The sequence below is a fragment of the Saccopteryx leptura genome, chromosome 5, assembly GCF_036850995.1.
Source record: "Saccopteryx leptura isolate mSacLep1 chromosome 5, mSacLep1_pri_phased_curated, whole genome shotgun sequence".
In the NCBI taxonomy this organism is placed as follows: Eukaryota; Metazoa; Chordata; class Mammalia; order Chiroptera; family Emballonuridae; genus Saccopteryx; species Saccopteryx leptura.
In genome coordinates, this window is record NC_089507.1 from 97,145,371 (window position 1) to 97,173,144 (window position 27,774).

A 27,774-nucleotide genomic window follows, 5' to 3' on the forward strand; every position below is an offset into this window, starting at 1 on the left:
CAGTTTGGCAATTGCCTGGTGAGGCCTGAACGGGGCCAAGGTAGGATGGAGTGCTTGGACTGGGCAACATGAAGTACGAATGGTTTCAGCTCTACTCATTCTCTTCCAAAGTGACTTGGCTTGTTTTGTAGGTGGAGATCCTCATGTGAGTCTGCTGTGTCAGGTATGGACAGGACATGTAGCTCACCCCACAGGGTGTACAGCTTAGGGGATGGAGGAGATGCAGAGACAGTGCTGAGACCGACGCTGACACGCAAATGCTCGTGCATCCTAATGCTCTTTGACGGGCTTCCTGGTAGATGTGTTCCCCCTATGGAAACGAGTTCCTCCAAACTCCATGGGCTGCAGGAAAGATGTGACATGAGCATGGGAGAAAACATAGCAGAGGCGGAAGGCTCTGCAGAGGGCTGATGGCTTTTCTGGGAGTCTCTGGGCAGTCCACGCCTTGATACGGTGACTGCATGTGCTAAGCCCCCTGTGGGACTGGGAACATAAGGTCTACACAGGTCAACATGGACATGTTAACAATGACGTGTCAGTCACTGGGTTGGCTTTGTCTATGTGCGTCTGATGTCCTTTCCCTAATAAATTAACTCAACTTTCCCATATTTAACTTTTGGGGGTTAGGGATTGGGCAGACCTGCTGCAGTGCTATTTCCTGATCCCATGAATCTCCTCTCTTCCCATGAGGGCTGATGACTCAGCTATTGCTCAGGACAAAAAGTCAGTGACTTGGGGAGTTGAGGTTGCAATGAGATAGGAGACTCTCACTGTCAGCTGGTTCCCTGAGTACTGGGCCCAGCCCTCCTCCCTCACCTGGTTCAGCGAAGTTCTGACCAAGAGTGCAGAACCCCTCCCCCTCCTTCCCTGTAGTGGACCGGCAGCAGGACAGCAGCACTTTGGGGCACGATAAGGTGAAGGCAGGAGAAAAATAGACCCTGAAACCACTAGGAGCCTGACCTGAGCCCGCAAGCCCCTAGAGTCCAGCCTACTGGTTATGCGAAACTAATAAAGTAGGAATTTGTTTAAGACACCATTGATCTGCTATCTTGCGTCCTGCAGTCAGTGTGCCCCATAACTGCTAAACTTCAGAATGCATGCACTTCCGGGGAGTACAAGGTACACATTAGAAGATGTGAGGTGGCCAGGTTAGCTTACAAGGAGGTTATTAGTTGTTTCCCCAAACACCAGCATTGTGAGGGCTTCACTGCACACACATGGTGATGTTACATTTAGCATACTACCTCCAAGATAGCGGGATGACAGGAACTCTGCAATTAGTGGATTGGAAACTCTGTTTGTCTTTCCATTTGGACTGGCCAGAGTGTGCACTTCGCCCCATTAAGAATTCATTCTTTCAGATCAAAAGAACTCGTCTGCAGCAGCTGATGTGAGTGATAAGCAGGATGACTGACAGGACGCTTGGCTGGAGCTAACCCCAGAAATAATGAGAGTGTGAAGCAGAACGCATGCATAATTCATGGGCTAAATATTTTAAGTGAAGAGCTGCTCTGCAAGTGATCGCTCGATGTTCTCTGTTTGAGAGAAGGAGGATGCGGGACAGATTTGAAGGGGTTCAAAGGGGATAATCTCATCAGCCCCTGGGTTCTGTTTCTCCGACGACGGGCAGCTCTCATTGACCTAATTCATTCTGTTCTTTTATCTGTGAGACTTACTTCTGGAACAAGCGGCTGATGACCGTCTGGTGGTGACTTAAAACACTCTTTGGCTAATGGCCGAGGACACAGAAAGGCGCTGTGGAGCGCACCAGGAGCCCCCATCCCTCATCCTTTTCCTCTCCTGACTCCTTGGACTGTTGGCTCGTCCTCTCATTGGACCACCTTCAGGCATGACCCCAGAGCTGACTCTTCGCATCCTGTGGAAGCTACTGTTTTATTCACTCCTCACCTTTACCTTGGGGGTCCTGACCTGGGCAACATGGCCCTACCTGCATCCTCTCTCCAGTTGTTAGCTCAGGTGACAAGTTTATTTTCCCAGGCTCCTTCTGGTTTCTCTCCAGAGCCCTCCTTCCTGGAGGACTTCCAAGGCCGACACAGCAGAAGGAGAGCAGCTTAGATCCAGGCATGTGTAGGGAAAGGGCTAGGATATAGACACAGCGGTGTGTAAGGAGGGCTTGCCCTCAGTGGACCCAGTGAGAGGGGAAGCAGCTGTGTTGGTGTAAAGGCATCTGGGCAAGATCTTGAGATCCTGATTTCCTCGGTGTGATACCCCGCAGTCCAATCTGGAGGGTCAGAGGGCAACACCACTTGCGCCTCCAGTATTTACGGCAGAGCAGGACCACCTACTGCAGATAGAGCAACAGTGAACATTTAAATATAGGTCAACTGAGTATGAAAGGAAGTATAATCATGACCGCAGAGGATTTTAAAGGGCTACAACTGTACTCAGCTTTATATTTGCTTGTTAGTTAGTCCAAGTCCTACAGAATATTTTTGTTACACCTCCAGCCATGCAAGTGGGGTCAAAGTTAATTAAATTCCTTCTACAACAGATAACATGCATTGTCCTGTGTTCTTTCCACCCTTCCCAAATCTAACCATGAGATTATTTTTTCCTTTAATATAACCTTTGGGGCAGTTAAACGCTGGGTTATGACTGAATGATCAGAAAAATGCAGAGATATTTGAGCAGCTTTGATGGAGTACCTGATCTCAAATCAATGCCGAAAAGTATTGTCTTCTCTTTCTTATGCATTTCCCTAGAGGCACCTTCTTATGGAGAAGGAATAAGTTAAGGCATTTTTTGAGGATTTAATCCTTGCTTTAGCAGGTTTAGTTTGGGTGGCATCAATCAGCCCTTTATGAATTTTTCTGGACTAAACTTTTGTTTATCTCTAAATGAGCAGGAATGTGGGTGGGGTGGGCCAAATGTCCAGTCAGGGACTGACTTTGAGGAGGTACGCTTAGTATATATAAGTCAGCATCCATGAGACACAGGGTCTGTTGCAAAATCTCTCTAGTGTTTTGTGATTGAAACAGATTTAAAATCAATTGTGCATCATACTCCTTATTCAAGAAGCAGCCCCCACGAATCTGAGCACATGTGTGGAGACCTGTCATCAGTTTCATGTCTCCATGACCTGTGGTGGTGCAATGGATAAAGCGTCAACCTGGAAACGCTGAGGTTGCCGGTTCAAAACCCTGGGCTTGCCTGGTCAAGGCACATATGGGAGTTGATGTTTCCTGCTCCTCCCCCCCCTCTCCCCTCTCTATAATGAATAAATTTCATGTCTCTGACCCCCTTTGTAGTTATTCAGACTAGTTCCTTTAACCTCACTCACTGATTGTTTTTTACTTTTTAAATTTTTTTTGTTTATTCATTTTATAGAAGAGAGAGAGAGAGAGAGAGAGAGAGAGAGAGAGAGAGAGAAGGAGGGAGGGGCAGGAAGCATCAACTCCCATATGTGCCTTGACCAGGCAAGCCCAGGATTTTGAACCGGCAACCTCAGTGTTCCAGGCCGATGCTTTATCCACTGCACCACCACAGGTCAGGCCCCACTCACTGATTTGCCATTTCTCATCCCAGCATGTGTTTTTGTTTAGGGCTTCCTGTTCATTTCACTTTTCCTACTCACTTCCCCATCCCCACTGGGCATAAATCAAAAGACCCACTTCTAATATTATGGCCAAAGGAATTACCAATCATTTAGGAAGGGGAGGAGTGGAAAGATAGGGTTCTGAAATATTGGGGGTACACCCCCATATCTTCCTTCACGAAGACTGAAAATAAATTTTCACCAGTTGTCTTCATGTACTGAAAAGAGACGTTCAATTGTATTGTCAAGTGCAAGCGCTCTGTGGGAGAACACCCGAATGGAAGCACCCTCTCAGGATGAACAATGGAGAGCCTTACACTGAAGGGACTGGAGCAACTGCCTGAGAAAGTTAGGGGTCTGGCGGGAAATTTACCTCATGGGCAGACTCTCTTCATTTTGGTGCTGGGTGGTCTCTCGCCAGCAACCAGCGCCTGCTTACCATCTCAAGGATATTGCTGCTATCGAGAGGGAGATGGCTAGTCATCCTTCTCGTTTGGGTGACAGCTTGTTGGAGAAAGTGACCAATCCACACAACTGGTAATCCATGCCTAATACCTTTAATATCATTCTAATGTTTTATTTACAAGTAAGAATATTCAGACAACGATGATAAGTAGGATGAAAAAGGAAGACTGAACAAGAAGAAAGAGGGCCTGATCACAGAGGAAGCCCAGCTCCCAGTTAGCGGAGGGAACTGCGGGATTTGATGATGGGTCACCCTGGAGAAATTTAAGGAGACATTACATCCATAAAACAAGAAGAGTGTCCCTCAGGAAAAAAAAATCCAAGACAAGATAGATGTCTTGAGCAATAAGAATAGGTTGCAAAAATTAAGGGAAAAAAGGGCACTTGAGTTGTCATATACTTGAGAAATTTCTAAGAACACAAGAGTAAAATAGTACATTAAAAATAAGAAAGGAAAAGTAAAAAGCGGAGGATGTATTCAGAAAATTGAAATTCCACAAAAAATGTATATGAAGGAGAGAATTTATCAAAGAAACTGTATGAGATAAAAATACACAAATATGCAGCTTAAATCAGGGAAGGTAAATAGCTCACACTTAAGAACAGGAAGTGAGGATAGAGCATCTAACCTTGATAATGTAAGAAACACAGTTTAAGAATTTACCTAAAATTACAAATATTATACATAAATAATGAAAAGTAAAAAGTGCCAAATTTTAACAGTGTGTCAGCAGAGAGTATTTAAAATCTAAAATCCAGAAATATGAACTCAGTACAGTATCTACAGTCAAATACAAAAATTAAAGATGACAAGAGGTGTCTGCTTTTGAGGAGCCAAGGGAAGTGAGGAGTGTAGGGAGAACAGTGTCTTTCAGTCCTAAGTTCTCTTCTGTTTCAGTTTTTGCCATATGACTGCATTATTTTGATAAAAGTAGTAACTGTTCATAAGTGTACTTTTTTTTTTGTATTTTTCTGAAGCTGGAAACGGGGAGGGAGTCAGACAGACTTCCGCATGCGCCCGGCTGGGATCCACCCAGCATGCCCACTAGGGGTCGATGCTCTGCCCATCCGGGGCGTCACTCTGTTGCAACCAGAACCACTCTAGCGCCTGAGGCAGAGGCCATGGAGCCATCCCTAGCTCCTGGACCATCTTTGCTCCAATGGAGCCTTGGCTGCGGGAAGGGAAGAGAGAGACAGAGAGGAAGGAGAGGGGGAGGGGTGGAGAAGCAGATGGGCGCTTCTCCTGTGTGCCCTTGCCGGAAATCAAACCCAGGACTTCCGCATGCCAGGCTGACACTGTACCACTGAGCCAACCGGCCAGGGCTTTAAGTGTACTTTTTTTGCTATCATATTTTTTAGAATGGCTACAAAATGGTTAGAGTTTCATAAGTGGGAAGGACTTTACATGAACTAATTGATGTGAGTGAATTGACATCTCACCAAAAAATGCAGGGGACAACTGTACCATTTAATTTCAAATTAAACTTACTTTTGTGACATTGTAGTATATATATATATATATAGCAACTAGAATAAGACACACCATGCATCTCAGAGTTTCTTAGGAATTTGTTTAAATAACTGAACTAGAGTTAAGAGTAAATGGCACATCAACTATGAGTAAATAAACATTTTAATATGTTTCTGTTAGTAATTTTGCATGTTTCTTTGTAATCACTTTTTAATCAATGTGTTTATTAAATCTTCTTTTTATAACAGGAAAGTAAAATTTAGCAATTTGTTCTTCTATATTCATAAATTACTAATTAGTGAAGATTTACTGTGTAAAGTTTCACTTTCAGGTAATAAATTTCGCTCATATATTACATAAATTGCCTGCATACAAAGCAGTGTATTCACTGGCACTTTAAAGTACCGTTTTCCCACAAGCCTTTGTAAAACATGACTGCTTTCTAATAGAAGCCTTAGGGTTTCCTGAAAAAGTGGAAAGATACTGGACTACCACAGCTCCAGAGCTAGGAAATATTGAAAAACTACTCACCAAATCATACTACTGTATGCTTTTGGGGTTAGAAATACATTGCACAATAAAGAGGAAACATTTTTTGGTAGCTTTCCCTCCTTCCCTCCTTTGTTCCTTCACATTCATGGGTTGGACCAAGCTCATTTAAAACTATGTTTTTCTGGAATCTGTGGCAGAAAAATCCACGACACTCCAAATTAAAAAATTTGCCAATCAAAGATTTTGTTTCTTTGATCTGAGAACTCTGTTTATATCACTCTTCTACACTTTTTAAATTGGATTTAACTTTACTTTATGACTCATTCTTACTAGGACAAGACTCACTCAGGAAGGTGCTTTATTTATTTCGGTCTCTGTGGTTTTCCCAAAACCTAGGACGGGCTCTGGTGCTGGTGGGTACTCAGTAAGTAATTTATGAATAAGCATGACTACTAATAATAGCACTCTGTGGCAACTTATTATGACCTTCAAATGACATTCTTAGTAGATACTACTGTGGTCCCAGTCCTAGAGAAGCTGATTGGCCTGAGGTCACGTAATTAGTTGTCAGTGGAACTGGGAGTGAAACCCAAGCTGTTGTTTTTTGCCTGTACTACCTCTCCCTGTTTGCCAGGTGGCGATACCCTGAGATGTGGCTGTGTCTTTTCTTGGCACCACCTGATGCACACAGAGTGGTGCCCAGTACATAGGTGCTTATAATTAATGTCTGCTAGGGGCTGGGCAGGAGAAGGGTCATCTGGCAGTGTGGTCTTGACAGAGGGGACTATGTCATATGGTGTGTAAAGAGGCAGATGTCATCAAATGTGTGAGAGGAGGGCAAGTGTCACAGCTCAGGCAGATGCATGTCATCAAATATTAGGGTGTTGTCATGTAAACGGAATCACCGTTGACTTAGTACATGATCCTAATAAGGCGATTTTATTTTACAAACATTTATTTATTTATTTATTTATTTATTTATTTATTTGACAGAGACAGAGAGAGTCAGAGAGAGGGACAGATAGGGACAGACAGGAAGGGAGATAATAAACATCAATTTTTCTTTGCAGCATCTTAGTTGTTCATTGATTGCTTGTTCATTGATTGTTTTCTTATATATGCCTTGACTGGGGGGCTAAAGCAGAGTGAGTGACCCCTTGCTCAAACCAGCAACCCTGGACTCAAGCCAGAGACCTTAGGCTTCAAGCCAGTGACCTTTGGGCTCAAGCTAGTGACCATGGGGTCATGTCTATGATCCCACACTCAAGATAGTGACCCTGCACTCAAGCTGGTGAGCCTGCACTCAAGCCTGATGAGCCCGCACTCAAGCCGTCGACCTTGAGGTTTTGAACCTGGGTCCTCCACATCTCAGTCTGATGCTCTATCCACTGTGCTACCATCTGGTCAGGCTCAAGCATTTTATATAATTCATCCCACTCACCAAATTACACTGGGAGGGGGTGTTTTTATTTCCCTTTTGAAAGATGCCAAAATGGAAAGGTTAAGTGGCATGTCTTCTGGCAGAAGCAAAGAAGTGTCCTGAGTGCTCTGTGTGTATTCCAGCCTTTGCATATGACGGCACTGGCAGAGCCCCAAGGGTCTAGAACAATTGGAAAAAATGCCAATCATTTGGTTTTAAATTAAATTGATTTTTAACATAAATATATTTAAACATCAGGTAAGATGATCCTTATCAAGTCTTAAACTTCTCCTGTGCAGGTAGAGTATGTATGTGAAACTCAAATAACAGTCAATTATTTTCATAATAATCATTCTGTAGCATGTGATTATCAACTCATGCCAAATTTTGGGAATAAAAATAGTTGAATTCAAATACCAGTTGGGAGATGACGTCAGAGAAATGGCGTCGTAGAAGCGATACCGATAAATCTCCCCCCAAATTCAACAAGATCTTCCACCAGAGACAGAAAAATCTATCCTTGGAGCCTCCAGAAGTTCCACCCTAAATGCGAAAGTATGATTGAGCGAAAAATTGACTAAATATATAATCAACCTTGAAGAAAATAAGGAGGAAGAAACACTCCGCCTTCCTCACCAACCTAAATAAGGGCTGCTTTCACTGGGAACTGAGAGTATAGGAACTAAAGTGGGCATAGGGTGTGAATAGAACCAGACTGCAGCACAAACATCCGAACTAGGCTGTGGCACGGACATCCAAGCCGAGGAAAAACTGTGCTTGTGGCAACCCAGTCAACACAAGCTAACGCTCGCGCCAAACCCAGACAAAGAAAGGCACTTGGGACAGCCATCCGCCCCGATCTCCTGATCGGCTGAGCAGATAGTGGGTGAGAGATTCCTCCTATGGCCCCGGGAGTGGGCACCTATGTTACCGGACAGAGGGGCAGAGTCAGAGGCCTTTCTGTGGGCTGAAACTGGAGTCTCGGGTGGCCCCTGCGCCCCAAAAAGCAGCACATGGGGAGTGAGTGGGAGTGAAATTCCCTATGCTGGAACTTTTCCATGCGGGCGGGGTGCCTCACCGGGAATGAGAGGCAGCTGGCTGGATATCCTGGTCGGTGAGCGTAGATAGTGGGCAAGAGATTCCCCTGGGAGTGGGTGCCTGTGCTCCTGGACAGAGGGGCAGAGTCAGAGGTCTTTGTGTGGGCCAAAGCCCCGCCTGATTATACTAGCGGCTCTGACTGATTGAGCCTTACCCAGAGCCCTGTGCTGAGTGGGAATAGAGTGGGGATTTGCCAGCTCTTTGAGCCTCTTACTCTCCAGACAGAGGCAGCAGCAACCCCATAGCTGGATCATCAGGCTACTAATTCAGGAAGGAAAGACTAGGAGAGAGGCTCTGGGAATACAGAGTCTCTCATTGGTGGAGCCTGCAAATGCTAATGAGTCTTGACTGCCAACGAGACTGAAGCCCAATATATGACATGGCCATAGAGACTTATCAACTGCAAACCTCTACCTAAGCGTGCCACAGGGGCAGAACCTGGGGTACAGAGTCACCGACCAGGAAGAGGGAGAGAAAAAAAAAAAGCAAGAAGATAACCTCTCAAAATCAAGAATAATCCCCAGACTTTATAACCTATCCCATTTTATTATATTTGTTCGTTTGTTTCTCTTATCTTCTTGTCTTGATTATTTTCTTCCTCTTCCAATTTGGTTGTTTAATTCTCTGCCAGTCTTACTCTCTCCTCTCCTTGAACTACACTACCCATAAGTGTCACATCTCCCATTATCTTTTCTTTCTTCTTCTTTTCTCTCTATGAGAGTTGCACTCCAAAACCCGTAACTCTCTCTCTTTCTCTCCTTTTATTCTTTTTTCTTCTTTTTGTGTTTTCCTCTTTCTTTTTTTTTTCTACCTCTATATTAGTTTCTTCTTTTCTCCTTTACTTTTCCTCTCATTCAATCCTCAATCACGAACAAATTACTTTATCTGGGACTCAAATTTTTCTTTGTGGTGCTTTGAGGGTTTTTTACTTTGCTTTTTTAACTCATTAGCAGAGCTCCCAACTTTGGCTCTCCATTTTATCTAGTTTTTGCTACACTAAATACAATAGTAATTTTTAAATTTTTTCCCCTTTTTCCTGTTTCCCTTTTATTCCTCTCATCATATCTCTTAGTCAACCATCACCTAAAAGCAAATCATTTTATTCTTGACCCAAATTTTTTCCTTTTTTGCATTTTGTGGGTCTATATTCTTTTTTTTTGCCCCTTTATCACTACTCCCCAACTCAGGCCCTCCATTACAGGTAGTTTTTGTTCTATTTAGCACAATATAATTCACAGTTCACTACAAGATTTTCTCAAGAAGGAGGGGAAAGGAGAGGAGAGGGAAAAAAAGGGGGGGAATAATAATTTTTTTTGATTATTTTTTATTTTTTATTTTTATTTTTTTAACTTTTTATTCTTTATTAATTCTCACTAATACTATCAACAAAACCACCCTCAGATGCCATTAAGGAAAAATAAATCAAATATCATGAATACAAAAGACAGAGAGGTAGCACAGATAGATGAGAAAAATCTATGGAGAAAAAATTTAATATATTAGAAACCTTGGAGCTAAATGACAGAGAATTTAAAATAGAAATTCTAAAAATACTCAGAGATATACAAGAAAACACAGAAAGGCAATTTAGGGAGCTCAGAAAACAACTCAATGAACACAAAAAATACATTACCAAGGAAATTGAAACTATAAAAACAAATCAAACAGAGATGAAAAACTCAATTCACGAGCTGAAAAATGAGGTAACAAGCTTAGCTAATAGAACAGGCCAGATAGAAGGTAGGATTAGTGACATAGAAGACAAGCAACTTGAGGCACAACAGAGAGAAGAAGAAAGAGACTCAAAAATTAAAAAAATGAGAAAGCCCTACAGGAATTGTCTGACTCCATCAAAAAGGATAACATAAGAATAATAGGAATATCAGAGGGAGAAGAGAGAGAAAATGGAATGGGGAACATATTCAAAAAAATAATAGATGAGAACTTCCCAAGCCTGTGGAAAGAACTAAAGCCTCAAATTCAAGAAGCAAACAGAACTCTGAGTTTTCTTAACCCCAACAAACCTACTCCAAGGCACATCATAATGAAATTGGCACAAACCAACGGCAAAGAAAAAATTCTCAAGGCAGCCAGGGAAAAGAAGAATACAACATATAAAGGAAGGCCCATTAGATTATCATCCGATTTCTCAACAGAAACTCTACACACTAGAAGAGAGTGGACCCCAATATTTAAAGTCCTGAAAGAGAGAAACTTTCATCAACGAATACTTTACCCATCAAAGCTATCCTTCAAATACGAAGGAGAAATAAAAACATTCACAGATACAGAAAAGATGAGGGAGTTTGTCATCAGAAAACCCCCACTCCAAGAATTACTAAAGGGGGTTTTCCAACCAGATCAAAGAACAATACAAAACAAAACCACAAGTAAAAGCTCCAAGAAGAACACAATAAAACCAAATTTAAACTATGACAACAACAAAAAAAAGGGGGGGGAGAGGACAGAGATTAACAGTAGCAAAGGACGATGGAGTGCAAAAGTACTCACAAAATAGTGCACTACAATGAACAGGGTAGGGACCCTTTTCATTACTTAATGGTAACCACCATTGAAAAAACCACCACAGAAGCACATGATTTTAAAAAGATAGCAACAGAGGAAAGATGTATGGAATACAACCAAACAAAAACAAAAGATAGAAAAATGAAAGAGAAGAATCAAACAATATACAAAACTAACAGAAAGCAATGTATAAAATGGCAATAGGGAACTCACAAGGGTCAATATTTACACTAAATGTAAACAGATTAAACTCACCAATAAAAAGGCACAGAGTAGCAGAATGGATTAAAAAAGAAAATCCAACTATATGCTGCCTACAAGAAACTCATCTAAACAACAAGGATAAAACAAATTCAAAGTGAAAGGCTGGAAAACAAATACTCCAAGCAAATAACATCCAAAAAAAGCAGGCGTAGCAATACTCATATCTGATAATGCTGACCACAAGACAGCAAAAGTACTCAGAGACAAAAATGGTCATTTCATAATGATTAAGGGGACGCTGAATCAAGAAGACATAACGATTCTTAATATATATGCACAAACCAAGGAGCACCAAAATATATAAGACAGCTACTTATTGACCTTAAAACAAAAACTGACAAAAATACAATCATACTTGGAGACTTCAATACACTGCTGACGGCTCTAGATCGGTCATCCAAACAGAGAATCAATAAAGATATTTTGGCCTTAAAGAAAACACTAGAGCACCTGGATATGATAGACATCTACAGGACATTTCACCCCAAAGTGACAGAGTATACATTTTTCTCCAGTGTACAAGGATCATTCTCAAGAATTGACCATATGTTGGACCATAAAAACAACATCAGCAAATTCAGAAAAATCGAAGTTGTAGCAAGCATATTTTCTGATCATAAAGCCTTGAAACTAGAATTCAACTGCAAAAAAGAGGAAAAAACGGCATAAAAATGTGGAAACTAAACAACATACTTTAAAAAAATGAATGGGTCAAAGAAGAAATAAGTGCAGAGATCAAAAGATATATACAGACAAATGAAAATGACAATACGACATATCAGAATCTATGGGATGCAGCAAAAGCAGTTATAAGAGCAAAGTTTTATCACTTCAGGCCTATATGAATAAACAAGAGAGAGCCCAAGTGAACCACTTAACTTCACACCTTAAGGAACTGGAAAAAGAAGAACAAAGACAGCCCAAAACCAGCCGAAGAAAGAAGATAATAAAAATCAGAGCAGAAATAAATGAATTAGAGAACAGAAAAACTATAGAAAAAATTAATAGAACAAGGAGCTGGTTCTTTGAAAATATCAACAAAATTGACAAACCCTTGGTAAGACTTATCAAGGAAAAAAGAGAAAGAACTCATATAAACAAAATCCAAAATGAAAGAGGAGAAGTCACCACGGACATCATAGATATACAAAGAATTATTGTAGAATACTATGAAAAACTTTATGCCACTAAATTCAACAATCTAGAAGAAATGGATAAATTCCTAGAATAATACAACCTTCCTAGACTGAGTCAAGAAGAAGCAGAAAGCCTAAACAGACCAATTAGTAGGGAAGAAATAGAAAAAACTATTAAAAACCTTCCCAAAATAAAAGTCCAGGCCCAGACGGTTATACTAGCGAATTCTATCAAACATTCAAAGAAGACTTGGTTCCTATACTACTCAAAGTCTTCCAAAAAAATTGAAGAAGAAGCAATACTTCCAAACACATTTTATGAGGCCAACATAACCCTCATACCGAAACCGGGCAAGGACAGCACAAAAAAAGAAAACTACAGACCAATATCTCTAATGTATACTGATGCTAAAATACTAAACAAAATACTAGCAAATTGAATACAACAACATATTAAAAAAATAATACATCACGATCAAGTGGGATTCACCCACAGTCTCAAGGATGGTTCAACATATGTAAAACAGTTAACGTAATACACCATATCAACAAAACACAAAACAAAAACCACATGATCTTATCAATAGATGCAGAAAAGGCATTCGATAAACTACAGCATAATTTTATGTTTAAGACTCTCAACAAAATGGGTATAGAAGGAAAATATCTCAACATGATAAAGGCCATATATGATAAACAATCAGCTAACATCATATTAAATGGCACAAAACTGAAGGCTTTCCCCCTTAAATCAGGAACAAGACAGGGTTGTCCACTCTCTCCACTCTTATTTAATGTGGTGCTAGAGGTTCTAGCCAGAGCAATCAGACAAGACAAAGAAATAAAAGGCATCCATATCGGAAAAGAAGAATTAAAGGTATCACTTTTTGCAGATGATATGATCCTATACATCAAAAACCCCAAAGAATCTACAAAAAGACTACTAGAAACAATAAGCCAATACAGTAAGGTCACAGGATACAAAATTAACATACAAAAGTCCATAGCCTTTCTATATGCCAACAATGAAACATTTGAGAACAAACTCAAAAAAATAATCCCCTTCACGATTGCAACAAAAAAATGAACTACCTAGGAATAAACATAACAAAGAATGTAAAGGACTTATATAATGAAAACTACAAACCATTGTTAAGGGAAATCGAAAAGATACAATGAGATGGAAGAATTTTCCTTGCTCTTGGATAGGAAGAATAAATATAATCAAGATGGCCATATTACCCAAAGCAATATACAAATTTAATGCAATTCCCATCAAAATTTCAATGACATTTTTAAAAGAAATGGAACAAAAAATCATCAGATTTATATGGAATTATAAAAAACCCCGAACAGCCAAAGCAATCCTAAAGAAAAAGAATGAAGCTGGGGGCATTACAATACCTGACTTCAAAGTATATTATAGAGCCACGACAATCAAAACAGCATGGTATTGGCAGGAAAATAGACACTCAGAGCAATGGAACAGAATAGAAAGTCCAGAAATAAAACCACATATATATGATCAAATAATTTTTGATAAAGAGGTCAACAGCACACAATGGAGAAAAGAAAATCTTTTTCTTCAACAAATGGTGCTGGGAAAATTGGAAAGCCACATGCAAAAGAACGAAACTCGACTACAGTTTGTCCCCTTGTACTAAAATTAATTCAAAATGGATCAAAGAACTAAATATAAGACCTGAAACAATAAAGTACATAGAAGAAGACATAGGCTCTAACCTCATGGACCTTGGTTTTAATGAGTATTTTATGAATTTGACTCCAAAGACAAGGGAAGTGAAGGCAAAAATAAATGAATAGGACTACATCAGACTAAGAAGTTTTTGCTCAGCAAGAGAAACTGAGAACAAAACAAACAGACAGCCAACTAAATGGGAAATGATATTTTCAAACAACAGCTCAGATAAGGGCCTAATATCCAAAATATACAAAGAACTCATAAAACTCAACAACAAACAAACAAACAATCCAATAAAAAAATGGGAAGAGGACATGAACAGACACTTCTCTCAGGAAGAAATATAAATGGCCAACAGATATATGAAAAGATGCTCATCTTCATTAATTATTAGAGAAATGCAAATCAAAACTGCAATGAGATACCACCTCACACCTGTTAGATTAGCTATTATTAACAAGACAGGTAATAGCAAATGTTGGAGACGCTGTGGAGAAAAAGGAACCCACATTCAATGTTGGTGGGAATGTAAAGTAGTACAACCATTATGGAAGAAAGTATGGTTGTTCCTCAAAAAACTGAAAATAGAACTACCTTATGACCCAGCAATCCCTCTGGGTATATACCCCCAAAACTCAGAAACATTGATACGTAAAGACACATGCAGCCCCATGTTCATTGCAGCATTGTTCACAGTGGCCAAGACATGGAAACAACCAAAAAGCCTTTCAATAGAAGACTGGATAAAGAAGATGTGGCACATATACACTATGGAATACTACTCAGCCATAAGAAATGATGACATCGGATAATTTACACAAAATGGTGGGATCTTGATAACATTATACAAAGTGAAATAAGTAAATTAGAAAAATCCAAGAACTGCATTATTCCATACGTAGGTGGGACATAAAAATGAGACTAAGAGACATTGAGACATTGATAAGAGTGTGGTGGTTACGGGGTGGGGGGAGGGAGAGGAAAGGGGGAGGGGGAGAGGCACAAAGAAAACTAGATAGAAGGCGACAGAGGACAATCTGACTTTGGGTGATGGGTATGCAACATAATTGATTGACAAGATAACCTGGACATGTTTTCTTTGAACATAGGTACCCTGATTTATTGATGTCACCCTAGTAAAATTAATAAAAAAACACAAAAACAAACAAAAACAGAAAAACAAATACCAGTTGTTTAGTTATTATGAATAGGTCAGTAATTTTCTCAGTAATACTAACTGCTTAAATTCAACCATTGTTTTCTCCCACCTGACTTAGAAAAACAGTTGCGACCTTGACTGTTGGTGTCGACAGCTTACTTTGGTTCATTTATCTGTGCCTGAGGATGGACGTCCATCCTGGCATGAAGGGCTGTATTCAGTGTCCTGTGATAGGATTCTTGGGGGGTCTGAACCCTTGTGGAAGGGGCTCACAATTCTCAGGGAATTGGATCCTCTAGACTGGGCTGTTCTTCTGTGCACAGAGGAATCCCATTGGGGGAGGGAGAGAGAGAGAGAGGGAAGAGAAGAAGCCTTGCCCACAAGCCTGACGTGACTTATCAAATGGCCTGGCATCCCAGCTTTTCCAGTTTCCTGCAGCATTGCACACTCTTCTTGATGACGAGATGTGGGATAAAGCCTAAAAACAACGGGACTGGCCAGGTCCTTAGCTTACCTTTCCTGGAAATTGAGAGGAGCCTGTGCAGAGCCTGTTTTTAGGAGGCATAATTACACAGCCACCAGCCCGGTGGTTTTGCTGGTCACACACTTTGTCACTGATCTCTCTGTGTCTACTTTTGTTTTCCTTCAGATGAAAAAGAGAATCCTTTGTTTCTTAAGATCAGGCAACTGCCAACTTCACCTCCTTGAGATGAGAATCCCACAGCAAAAACATGAGGCTTTACCTTTGGTCATGACGATCCCTGCCAGTGCTCTGTGGTGGGCATGCATGGACGTCAGGCCCACGGTCAGCTCGCGGAACTTCTGTGTGACCATCTGGTACACAGAGTCGGCAAATTCCTGCAAGACACAAGCACCGGGCGGCTTTGATGCTGAGCAGTTCACACTCACGTCTTTCTTTCCTTCTCAAAGCCATGTCCTCACATGCAGAGTCTGGAGGTCACCTGTCACACAGTGCCCCCCCCCTCCCCCACATGCACTGTTCCATGACCCCCTGGCCTTGGGAAAGAGTCAAGTACACTGGATCGACGATGGGCCCTGATTCTGAGGAATTAAACCCCAGCTCGCCCCTGGGTAAGAGCCTGCCTGTGCCTGAGCAGAACTTTGCAGGGAAATGTGTCCACGTGTGCGTCCTCCCTCTTCCTGCCTCTTTGAGGAGCAAGCTCAGCCGCATCCTGAGGGGAGCCTGGGGCCCGCCGACACGGGGCTATCGGTTCCCACTTTCAGCTGAGTTTTGCAGAGCCTGTTTCTACAATACTCCACTTGTCTCAGGGACTCTCCTGGCTGAACTACTTTCTATGGCTCACTCAGGACCTCTCCCTTCATGTTTCTGAACATGTGCACATGTACAATCACACACATGTGCACACATACCCATGCACACAGAGATGCATTCACAGATGCATGCATGCACATCTACATACATATGCACACACAGCACAATACATACCTGCACATATGTACATACATATATTCGGAGAGTACATCTACATAGCACACACATGCCTACACACATGCACACACACATAAAGACAGACACACACCAATTTGATAAAATCTTGGTTGTTGGGTTTCCCTAAAGTGACCTTGTATGTCTGTTAAAGCAGCACATGTGAAATAACATGGCTGGTATCGCCCAGACCGTGTGGATTTGCCGTTTCCCTTTCTCTGTTCCACCTGGCCAATGACTGATAAGTGGCACTTCTCCTGCACATGGCCCATTGCTAGGTTTTGTGGGAGGCAGCTGGGTGGCAGTGACTTTCAGAGGCCTTTGACTCAGAGAAACCTGGTGCGAATCAGTTTGGGCCAAGTTTCCTAATTTGTAAGGTAATCCTCTTTATTTCCATCCGAGATGCTTTTGTGAGGATTAAATGCGTTGATGCATCTTAAATGCTCAGCATGAAGCCTCTGGTCCATGTGCTCAGAAACAATGCCGGCTATTCTTCTACAACTGCCATTACTGTCACCACCGTAACTGTTATTTCCTGGTGCTGCTGGCATTACTGAATCTTTGTGCAGCTGAATCACAATATCCACTTATCCAGAAGGTGGGCCAACAGGTAATTTTTTGTTGGAATGGGTTTTCACTGTCCAACCACACAGGTTTGGATATTGTGCTACAGATGAGAACAGGTCTCAGGTAAGTAAAGATACGACAGGAAAATAGTTTTAAAAACCCCATGTTCATGTGAAAACAGGCCTGCCTCCTGGAAACTCAAAACGTGCTGCAGAAACAGCATGAGGCTTCTCACTGCTGCTATTCGGATAGAGAGCAGGGGAGCAGGGCCAGAGCCCCTCTCCCAGCGCCTGTGCGGTTTGGGGACTTTCCCTGCGATGCTTTGGCCGCTCTGGAAACCTGTAAGTGACAGATGACATGCAAAGCAAGCTTTCCTGAAGGGTGTGACTTCATCTTACTTCCTGCATTTAATGGTTCAGGCCCGGCTAGCTGGAGACAGTGGCCAGCTGTGTGGGGACTGCTGTGTGTCTTGGGTTCTCCCCGACTTGGCTCCCAAGGAACCTAGGCTGCTTGGAGAGACGCCTCACCTCGGGGAGGGAGTCACAGAGTCACAGGGTTTTGGAGATAAATCTTGGAGGCTGTCTTGTCCTTTTGTGACCTGGAAACTGAGGTTACATGTAGAGGATGTGCACATGTCCCTGACATCTGTGTGCGAGTGTTCTGGGACTGCCGAGAGAAATGACCATAAACTGGGCCACTTAGAACAGCAGGAACTTGTTCTCACAGAGTCTTGGGTCACAAGTCCACCATCAAGGTGTCCCTCCCTCCTGCCTCCTCCAGCCTCTGGGGGCTGTAGGTGTCTCTTGACTTGTGGTGACATCCTTCCCATCTCTGCCTCCTTTTTCACATGGCTTCTCCTTTGTCTGTGCCTCTATTCTGCTGTCTCCTCTTAAGATATTGTCATTGGACATGACATCAGTGGTCCTAATGGCTGCCGTTGATTGAATGTGCACCAGGTGTGAACACGAGGTAGGAGGGTTCATGGTGCCCTGGAGCCCCCACCATGAAGGGAGCTTATCCTTCCTGTTTTAAAGATGGTTCCCTAACAAAACAGTAAGTCATCCTTCAGGTTGGGCGGGCAAGGTGGGGGCCAGGAGAGACCCAAGACATAGGGCCTCTGACTGAGGGACTTCTGTGAGTGGGGCTGGAGTGGCCAGGCTGCCCAGAATCTGAGAGCCAGGTTGCCTTGAGGAGCACCTGCCTCTGGAGCAGGGCTTGTGAGCACCGTCCTCACAGGACTGGTGGTGAGACCCAGCCCCGCACCTCTGCAGCCACATCGTGGGGAAGAAGGTCCCTTCCTGGGCACCCCCCAGTCCAGGGGTCCAGAAAGGCCCTGTGGATGCTGACATCTGCGATGACCTGGCAGGAAAGCGGGTCTCCCGGCCTTCCTCGGCAGACGTGCATTTCTCCGGTCATGGGGGGAGCGCTGTCTCCTCTCTGGCGGGCTCCGTTGCACACTGCTGATTGGCATCATCTAGCCACTCTGCTGCTGGTGTGAACACGGGGACCTGAATAACAGTACTACCTCCCCCAGTGGGGTGGCTGCCACATCCAGGTGGTTGCTCTCAAGGGACAGATTCTAGTGGCTCACGGTGTGGTCACCTTTCCTCCCTGAGATGTAAGTGCCTCAGGGGCGGAGCTCGTGTCCTTTCCACCTCCGGTCACGTCTCAAGGTGCCGGGCATCTTCCCCCACGTGCTGTGGGCACAAGGAGCTGCTCTCAATGTCCTTCAAGTGTCCTTTGCCTTCTGTTTAAAATGAGATTTTCTAATGTTCCAAAAGTGACGAGACTGCCAATATAAGAGACAGCTTGTCACTTTGTGTCTGCCTGACAGGGCCTTATAGGGCCCTCTGAACAGGACGCCCCAAACCACTAAAGTGATAAGATAGAACACACACACACACACACCCCCTTTTATTTGGAAACCCAGAGACCACTCTCCATCACTTAGAGATGCAAAGGAGACTCAGTGTGTCCCTTATTCCTGATGAGAAAGATGATGCAGTGACAATCTCAAAGACAGCCCAAGGGACACACAAACGGCTGGGAGAGGGTTAAAATTTCAGGAAAAAATTGGTTATTTTTTCTTCACCAGTTATTGTCAGTATTTTTTTTCTGATACTAACACTGTTAATCTGCTCAGGTGCCATAACAGAGCACCACAGACTGGGTGGTTTAAACAAGAGACATTTATTTCTCATAGTTTAGGGGCTGGATGTTCAGATCATGGTGCCAGCAGGGCTGGTTTCACTATGAGTCCTCTTTATCCGGCTTTGAGCTCACGTGGCCTCTTCTCAGGGTGTGTGGAGACAGCGAGCCAGCTCTCAAGTCTCCTCTTACACAAGGACATTAATACCACGATGGACCCCACCCTCATGACCTATCTAACTTAATCACCTCCTTAGTGATTAAGTTGGAGTGAGTTTTCACTGTCCAACAACATACAACCACTCTGCAGGCTGGGGCTTCCACCTGAATTTTGGGAGACAAACACAGGAAACATGATGTCACACGAGCAAACATCCTTCCCAGTAATGAAACGATACGCTAAGGATTAAGTGCACCTGTTTCTCTCTCTGCTTACTCCCTCACCCTTCGAGCCCTCACTTCTCTCTTCCCTCACCCAGGCTGGATACAGACAAATGTGTTTAACATAAATTTAACATAAATGTCAAGGACCCCTAAAAACTAAGGGTCCATGTAGAGGCCTACCCCTCGAGACCTCAGGAATGGACCTCTGCGTGGGGGAGCCAGAGCCTTGAGTCACCCACCGGCTGACAACTGTGTAGGATTATTCATGTTAAGTCACTGATTTTTGAGGTTGTAGGTTAGAGCAACAACATTATTTACTCTGAGTAATAGAGAAAGAGAGGAATCTATTATAAAATGCAAATAAAACCTGACAATCAATTAAGAAAAAGCAAATAGTGCACAAATTCTTGTGCTTTATTATGAATAGTAAATGCTCTGCACCATACACCACAACTGCTGGGACAGGCATGGCAGATCCAGATGATCAGCTGGTCTAGAATTGATATAACAGGCATGGTATATCCTGATGATCAGCTGATTTAGAGTTGACCCAACAGGCATGAATCTAGATGATAAGCTGACTTAGAGCTGACCTGACAGGTCAGGTGGATCCTGATCTAGAGCTGATCTAGAGCCGATTCAACAGGCGTGGTGGATCCCGGTGACCAGCTGACCAATGGACTCTTCAGGCTTGGGAGAAGCTCTCTGTATAAAGGCTGTGGTACGGGCCCCGGACATCATGGGTCAGCTGCTCTGCACAGTTCTCTTGCCAGATAAAAACATTCTTCATATGTAAATAGCCATTACTGGGACTTCATACAAGGAAGGTTTAGTTTTTTTTTTTTTTTGGTTCATAGCTGGTGGATTGAATTATGCAACAGAAAGTATACATAAAGCTCCATCTGCTGACCTGCTTTTATGCCAGTTGATGTCGCACAGGTGGAGAAATGAGGGACCCACCACTCCAGGACTTGTTCTAAGGATCTAACCCCCCTGCAAGACTGTGCTCCACAAAGGGCTCCTGAGTGGTGGCTGGTGGCAAGGACAGGTGGCTTGGCTGGGCTCAGAGGCAGCTCTGAGTGGTGTGCAGAAATGTTGCCCCAGAACCCTACGTACTTTTCCTAGGCACCCCGTCCCAAGGTTAGGTCCATGGGGTGGGCTGGATGCTGAGCTGCTGGGCGGCTGCTCTCTCTCCCCTCTGAACAAGGAATGCTCGATGGGGACCTTTCTGTTATCCATCTCCTCTCCTGTATCCTTTTTTCTTTATTCATTTTTAGGGGTCCTTGACATTTATGTTAAGCATATTTCTCAATTAACATTTTATAAAGGTGAATGTAAAAAGTAAAAAGCAACGATCTCTTTAACTTCTCTTGCTTTGGGTGGTGGACTCTCCAGTTAAAATGTAGAGAGATATTTTGTTAGCGGGAAAAGATTTATCTTTTGATATTTAACCAGCACTGCTTCCTAAGACTGCTTTGGAAAGTCTGGCTTGTGTTTTTGTGAGGGAGAATTTATGGAAGGTTTCCGTATTGAACTATCACCCTTAGTTTCTCTGGTTTTAAAAGTTGAAGGGAGAGAAATCATGACTAATCATCTCCATCAAAGTCAGAGCATCTGTTACAGGGACTCAGGGAGTCTCTGAGGAGTTAGAAGTATTCTGGGTTTGGAGACACCCAGAGAAACGCAGCCTTCAATGTTTCTGCTCTGTGTCCTGCTGTTTCCTGAGTGACACCACCGGTGACAGCCCCTCCCAGCCCCTCAGCTCCTGCGGCACTGCCATGCTAAGTGATTGGTTTCTAATTAAATCACATACATGATTGCAAGAAGCTTCTCATAGTTGGGTTTGTGTATGTAAATGATATTGTCATTGATGACATGGGGAGTTAAAAGCCAGACTGGGAGTTCATGTTGGGAGACATATACTTACTGGTTTAACACTGAGGATTTTTTTATGTTTTAATCACTTAGAATTTAATATATACACTCCATTTGGGTTACTGCAAACTCAACTAATCAGACCCTGAAATAATCTGCTTTTCTTCCCCACCTGGCACTTGGTTCATGGTAGAAGCAGCTACAGTGCTCAAAACAAACTCATATCTCTGATTAGATTTATAAACTCAAATTCTAGGGTCCATCCTGGGGCTGCGAAGAGTCTGGCCAGTCTCGAGGATGGATAAGTGCAAACCACTCAACTTAAAGGGCACACGGGCCGAGCTGTATTGTATTGTCACTTTCTAAATTAACGTGAGACGTTCCCCTGATGGTGAGCACATAAACATCTCACTATGTATTATGAGCAACCCATATCCTCACTTAACAGCCTTTTATTTGGGGCCTGTGGCCAGGTCTGGTGACAGTGGCCATGCTGCCTGCAGACGTGTGTTTCCTGTCTGTCCACCGGACGTCATAAATGGTAGATAATCAACCTCCTTTCTCTGCAAAGGTTCACTTCCAGGCCCTGTACTGGCTTCCACGGTAGTCATGTTCCTTCCATACCCTGACAGCACTTACATGCTGTGTCCTTTTAGGTACAACCTAAGCAAGTTGCTTTTCTTTCTCTTACATATACCATAAATATGTGATATACTGTAGTTCTCCCCATTGTGGACAAAGGGTCAATACTTCTATCGACTCTGTGGATAATAGTGATTATAGCCAATGTTATTGTAGGGTCACTACTTGCCAGATATGTTCTTAATGCTTTGTGTGTTGTTGCGGTTAACTCTCACATAAGGCAGGGGCTTTCATAGCTCTATTCTGTTAACAATCATGTGACTTAATTATAGTGTAGGCAGCTATGATGCGTGTCCTCCATGTGGCTGAGGTCACATATGAGCAGTGGCTTTGGTTGGGGCAGTCAGGGAGGGCTTCCTGGAGGAGGAGACAAAGATTGCCGTGGGCCTGCATACCTCTCATAATCAATATTGGCAGAGATTAAAAGGGCAGAAAAGTCTTGAGGAGTCATGGTTTAAAGAAATTCAAAGGCTGAACAATCTATTTCTGGGTTAGGCAGTGAGTAGTTTGATATAACTTGAGTGATGGATTCATGCAGAGCAGTCATGAGAACTTAAACTGAAAAGGCTACTGGGGAGAGAGCAGAGGACCTAGTTCCAGGCCAAGTTCATCTGTCTCCTTGGGCCCAGCACTGCCAAGCACCAGGGGCACATCAGCATAGGAAGTAAGCGGAGGGCTGTGCCACTCAGGCAGGGTGATCTATCCAACTGGACATTTCTGCTTCCTGCTGCGGACAGAGGAGCCCAGACCCAGGAACAGGTGGGAGACCAGCTTTGTAGTACAAGCCCTGCACAAAAAGGCTCTGAAGACTTATTCCCCAAATCCCGAATAATGAGCAGTAGAGTCATTTGCAGCATAAATTCTTTGTTAACTACGAAAGAGAGCTATTCAGGTGTCCTCATTATTGTTGGTGATTTAGTAACTTAGAAAATGCCTCTCAAGGGTCCCTGGGTATCAGGAAAGGGTTTATGTCTTTCACACATCATTCCCAGCCTCTTGGAGCATTTGACCGGGGATGAGGCAGTTGGCGCTGTGATCCCACTGAGGCTCCTTCTCGTGGAAGCTTCACAGAGCTTCTCTCAGGGCAGGGACAGAGGAGTGCCGTTGGGACTGGGTCTGGAGGCTTGCAGAATCTGCAGTGACAGCCCAAGTGCCTTCATGCAGCCCGATGAGCCTCCATCCGAGAGCTGCAGTGTTGATGCTGATTGTGTACAAGTTGGCACTGGCTGGACGTTTGGAATAGAACTGATCAAAGGAGAGAGGATTTGGCTGCTGTAAAATGATGGTGATAATCAGGTGCTTCTGGTTCCAAAGGTTAAGTGGGGATGATGGCCCTGTCTTTAATGAGCTGTGTATTATGGTACTTAACGGAAAAACTAAACCAAAATGCTACTTTAGGTTCTGCTTGTGGTCCGCATGCTGCCTGTTGGCCCCAATTACCATGGCAAATTACCAGCATTATTCAAATAGGAAAAATAAACTTTATGCAGCCACACCGAAAGGCTCAGGCTTTACTCATTTCCAACACTAATATTTTGAATGCCATAAATAAATAAAATGTGTTCAAATTTGCAGTGGCAGTCCTCAGGGTAAAATTGACATTCAGCCAAAGTGGTAAGGATATTAAAATCGATAGATTATGAAGGAGAAATCCTTCAGTAAATATTTTCCTGTGGAAATCCTGTCCCCGGGTTCGTAATGCTGGAATACCAAAAAGGTTAGATTTGCATGTGGGTGGGCGAGACAGAATCGGGACCAGTGCTGCTCCAGTTTCTGTGATCCCTTCTTCAAACTTGGTTTTGTAGTGCGTGGTGGAGCACAGTGCACTCTGAGGAGTTGGGTGGTGAGGGCCTGGGGATGGTGGGCGGCACTGGAGCGAGGGTCCTGTGCCAGGCTGGTTAGAGCGCATCTTCCATAAAGCACGGCCGACTCCTGGCTCCCCCACTCCCTCCCCCGGGGCCCCCACCCAGAACTCAGAAGGCTGAAGAACTGCTGCTGGAAATGTCATCCAGCCACCAGTAAGCCAAGGCCTCAGAAGTAATCCCAGCGGACTGGAGATACTCTTCCTCAACTAACGACTTATTCTTTCATGTTTCCACAGAGAGGTTTGTCTCTAGGTCTTGGTCATGACTCCTGTTTGCTGGCAGTGGCAATAAAGCCTCATTAATTTCAAAGTCAGGGACTGGTGAAAACCAATGTCCAACCACATAGTTCAAATGATCTGACTCTTTAATTATTCTTTGTCTCAAACTACCCAGAGGCCAATAACAGATTTGGAAGAAGGCATGAAAAATGACAACTCTTAACTGTTGCCATGGAATTGTGAATAAAGCCCCGAACCTGGAATCAGAAGAACCAGGCTTGAGTTCTGCCACCATTTTTTCCCAGTTGTGCAACCATCAATGCACAGTTAGTGTCCTGAGTCGTCGGTTTCCTCATGTGTAAAAGGCATGATAATAATTATCCCTGAAGTCCACAATTCTGATTCTCAGCATAGAGACCTACAGTATTCCATTGACCGTCTCTGGATAACACGTTCTCTTTAAAGCGGGAAAGCTCACAGAGACTGTAACCGGAGATGGAGACAAAACTGGGAAGGCTTCTTCCAGGCAATAGGGAGCTATGTCAGTGATGGTGCTGGAGCGAGGGCCTGGTGGGCTCGACCAGACCTGTGGTTTGGGAGCAATGAAGGCTGATAAGGAGCAACATGAGGCCCCTCAAAGGTCTTTCTGTGGCTGTTTCTCAGCTCAGGGGTTTCAGCTGGATGGGCTGTGGATCCCAGCGGCTCAGAGGCACTATACTTTGCAGATGGCATTTTCTAAAGATGGCTGTGCCAATGTCACCCACCCTGCCACTCATCTCAGCAGTGACCTCCATATGTCCCCATCCAGCGGTCGGCTCTGTGCCCTTCCTTGGAGACTCGTCCAACCGCAAAATAAGGAAGGAATGTTAGCAGGTGACTTCTAAGTGTTGTAAACACCATGCACTTATATGTCTAGTTCCTGGGTGCTCCTTTTGGAACCCAACCAACAGGCAGCACCAATTTGAGGCTGGAAACTGGCCCTCTGGGAAGGAATCTTTGGCCCCCCACCATGCTGTGCTGCCCACCCAGTGCCATGTGGAGCAAAGGGGCACCATCCCTCTGAGCCCACGCAAATGGCAGGTGCATGAGTAAAATGAATGATGTGTTGTTTTAAGCCATTGCATTTCAGTGAGGTTTGTTATACAGCAAAAGTGACTAACACAGAGTTAAGACTGTGCAGGGTTACTCAGCTGAAGACTTAAAACCAGGTACTCTGAAGTAATGCTGTTCCAGATTCAAATTCTGACGCATCTACTTGATAGCAGGGTAATGAAAGCATTATTCAGGCCTTGGTTTTTTTTTGTTTTTTTTTTCCATTTTTTTTTTTTCATTTTTCATTTTTCTGAAGCTGGAAACAGGGAGAGACAGTCAGACAGACTCCCACATGCGCCCGACCGGGATCCACCCGGCACGCCCACCAGGGGCAACGCTCTGCCCACCAGGGGGCGATGCTCTGCCCATCCTGGGCGTCGCCATGTTGCGACCAGAGCCACTCTAGCGCCTGAGGCAGAGGCCACAGAGCCATCCCCAGCGCCCGGGCCATCTTTGCTCCAATGGAGCCTTGGCTGCGGGAGGGGAAGAGAGAGACAGAGAGGAAAGCGCGGCGGAGGGGTAGAGAAGCAAATGGGCACTTCTCCTGTGTGCCCTGGCTGGGAATCGAACCCAGGTCCTCCGCACGCTAGGCCAACGCTCTACCGCTGAGCCAACCGGCCAGGGCCAGGCCTTGGTTTTTTTGTCTCTAAAATAGGAGTAGTGCTTACATCATAGGATTATTACAAGTGAAATGAGATTGAGAATATAAGATGCTTATTACAGTACTCAGTATCTGGTACTCAAGTTTTAACTGTTGTCATCATTATTGTACAAACTTGTGCAAACACAAAGTTTCTTAGAAATAATGTAGAAATGCTTCCCACTTCTTTACATCATCAGTGAGATTAAGGTTTCAGTAGTGAGCTGTTAGAGGACATGTTCTGATACAATTAGGCGCGAGCGTGCTGCGCACAGGGGTGTTGAAGGTGCTCTCTTGTGATGCTGCGTGTTCTCCCACCCAGCCCCTGCCCCCACCCCCTTGCCCTCAGCCCTGCTGCCCCCGCCCCGTGTAGTGCATGCTAAAGGGACCCGACTAGCGAGGAGCCCAGACAGCTGCATATGCGAGTGGTAATCCACGCCCCCAGACACAGAAACAGTATACAGGGGATCTTAAAGCGATCACATACACTTCAGCTGCCTCACGTAGTCATTGTAGTGAAAACATCAATTTTACGTGAGGAAATGTTCCCAGGTTAAACAATTTACTTGATTTTTATCAACTTTAATTATTATTTTTTAAACCGGGAAGACAATATCTTTGGCACAGGTGCATTCAGATGTTAAACAAATGATGTTTATTTTCACACTGTTGGCTACTTGGCTGCCTGAACATGGTTTTCTGACTTTGGGTTCTGTCCTCTCTGATTTCATACTCTAGCCGCATTATTTGGTGACTGTTGACATGAACATCGCCCTCATCACGCTTGGTGATGGTGTCTCACCCCAGCAGGCACAGTGTCAGCGTGGACACGCAGTGTGCCGCGCCGTGTCCACTGGCCGGGAGCGTCTGCAGGCACACGCCTCGGAAGCCCTGGAAGAAAAGCTGGAACGGGACTGGCAGGTGCCACCAGAGCCTTTGCTGTGGGAAGCTTGGCTGTGTCCGCAATGGCCTGGAGAGAAGCCAGAATGGAGCCTGTTTCTCAAGCATATTCACTTTGATTCCACCACCATGCCTGTCCCCTGGGGAAAAGTATCAATCAAAACTGATTGAGCAAGACAGTAATGAAATACAGAGGCGGCAAGGCAAGGTCCTCTGTACAAAAAAGCCCTTAACAGCAACCAGGAAGCATGAAACATTGTGTGATAGATGGTGGCTGGTGTTTCTCAAGGGCTAACTGCACATCAGCTGCTAGATGCCCCATGCGTCTCATTTCCTTACTTGATGTTATGACCCGGGGAGGCAGGTACTCTTACTGCCGATTTTACAGACGAACAAGCCGAGGCTGAGAGAAGTAAACTTACTCGCTAGGGACACACAAGTCGGGTCAGACCCCAGGGCATGTGTTCAACCACTGGGAGGCCTCCGGAGAGACACCGCAGGGGACAAGGATGGTGGGTGCTCCAGGAACGACATGTTCTCAGGTCACAACGAGCACTGTCAGCCTGATGAACACAAATGCAGTCGTAGAGATGACAGGCAGGGAATGTGAAATTCTGCCCTTTACACAAGTGTGGATTTTATGACTGCCTTACTGCAGTTGTTTAGGGAGCAAATGATGCTTGGTG

The 27,774-nt window shown here is 43.9% G+C and overlaps 1 protein-coding gene across 2 annotated transcripts in view; it reads right to left on the minus strand.

Moving 5' to 3' along the window:
• The window catches only part of ADARB2 (adenosine deaminase RNA specific B2 (inactive)), a 472,028-nt gene that overhangs the window by 67,929 nt on the left and 376,325 nt on the right, over positions 1 to 27,774 (minus strand). For both annotated transcript variants that reach the window (XM_066385234.1, XM_066385233.1), the window contains one exon: positions 16,033 to 16,147. In XM_066385234.1, the coding sequence (XP_066241331.1) occupies positions 16,033 to 16,147 (115 nt within the window). The remainder of the gene's footprint in view (positions 1 to 16,032; positions 16,148 to 27,774) is intronic.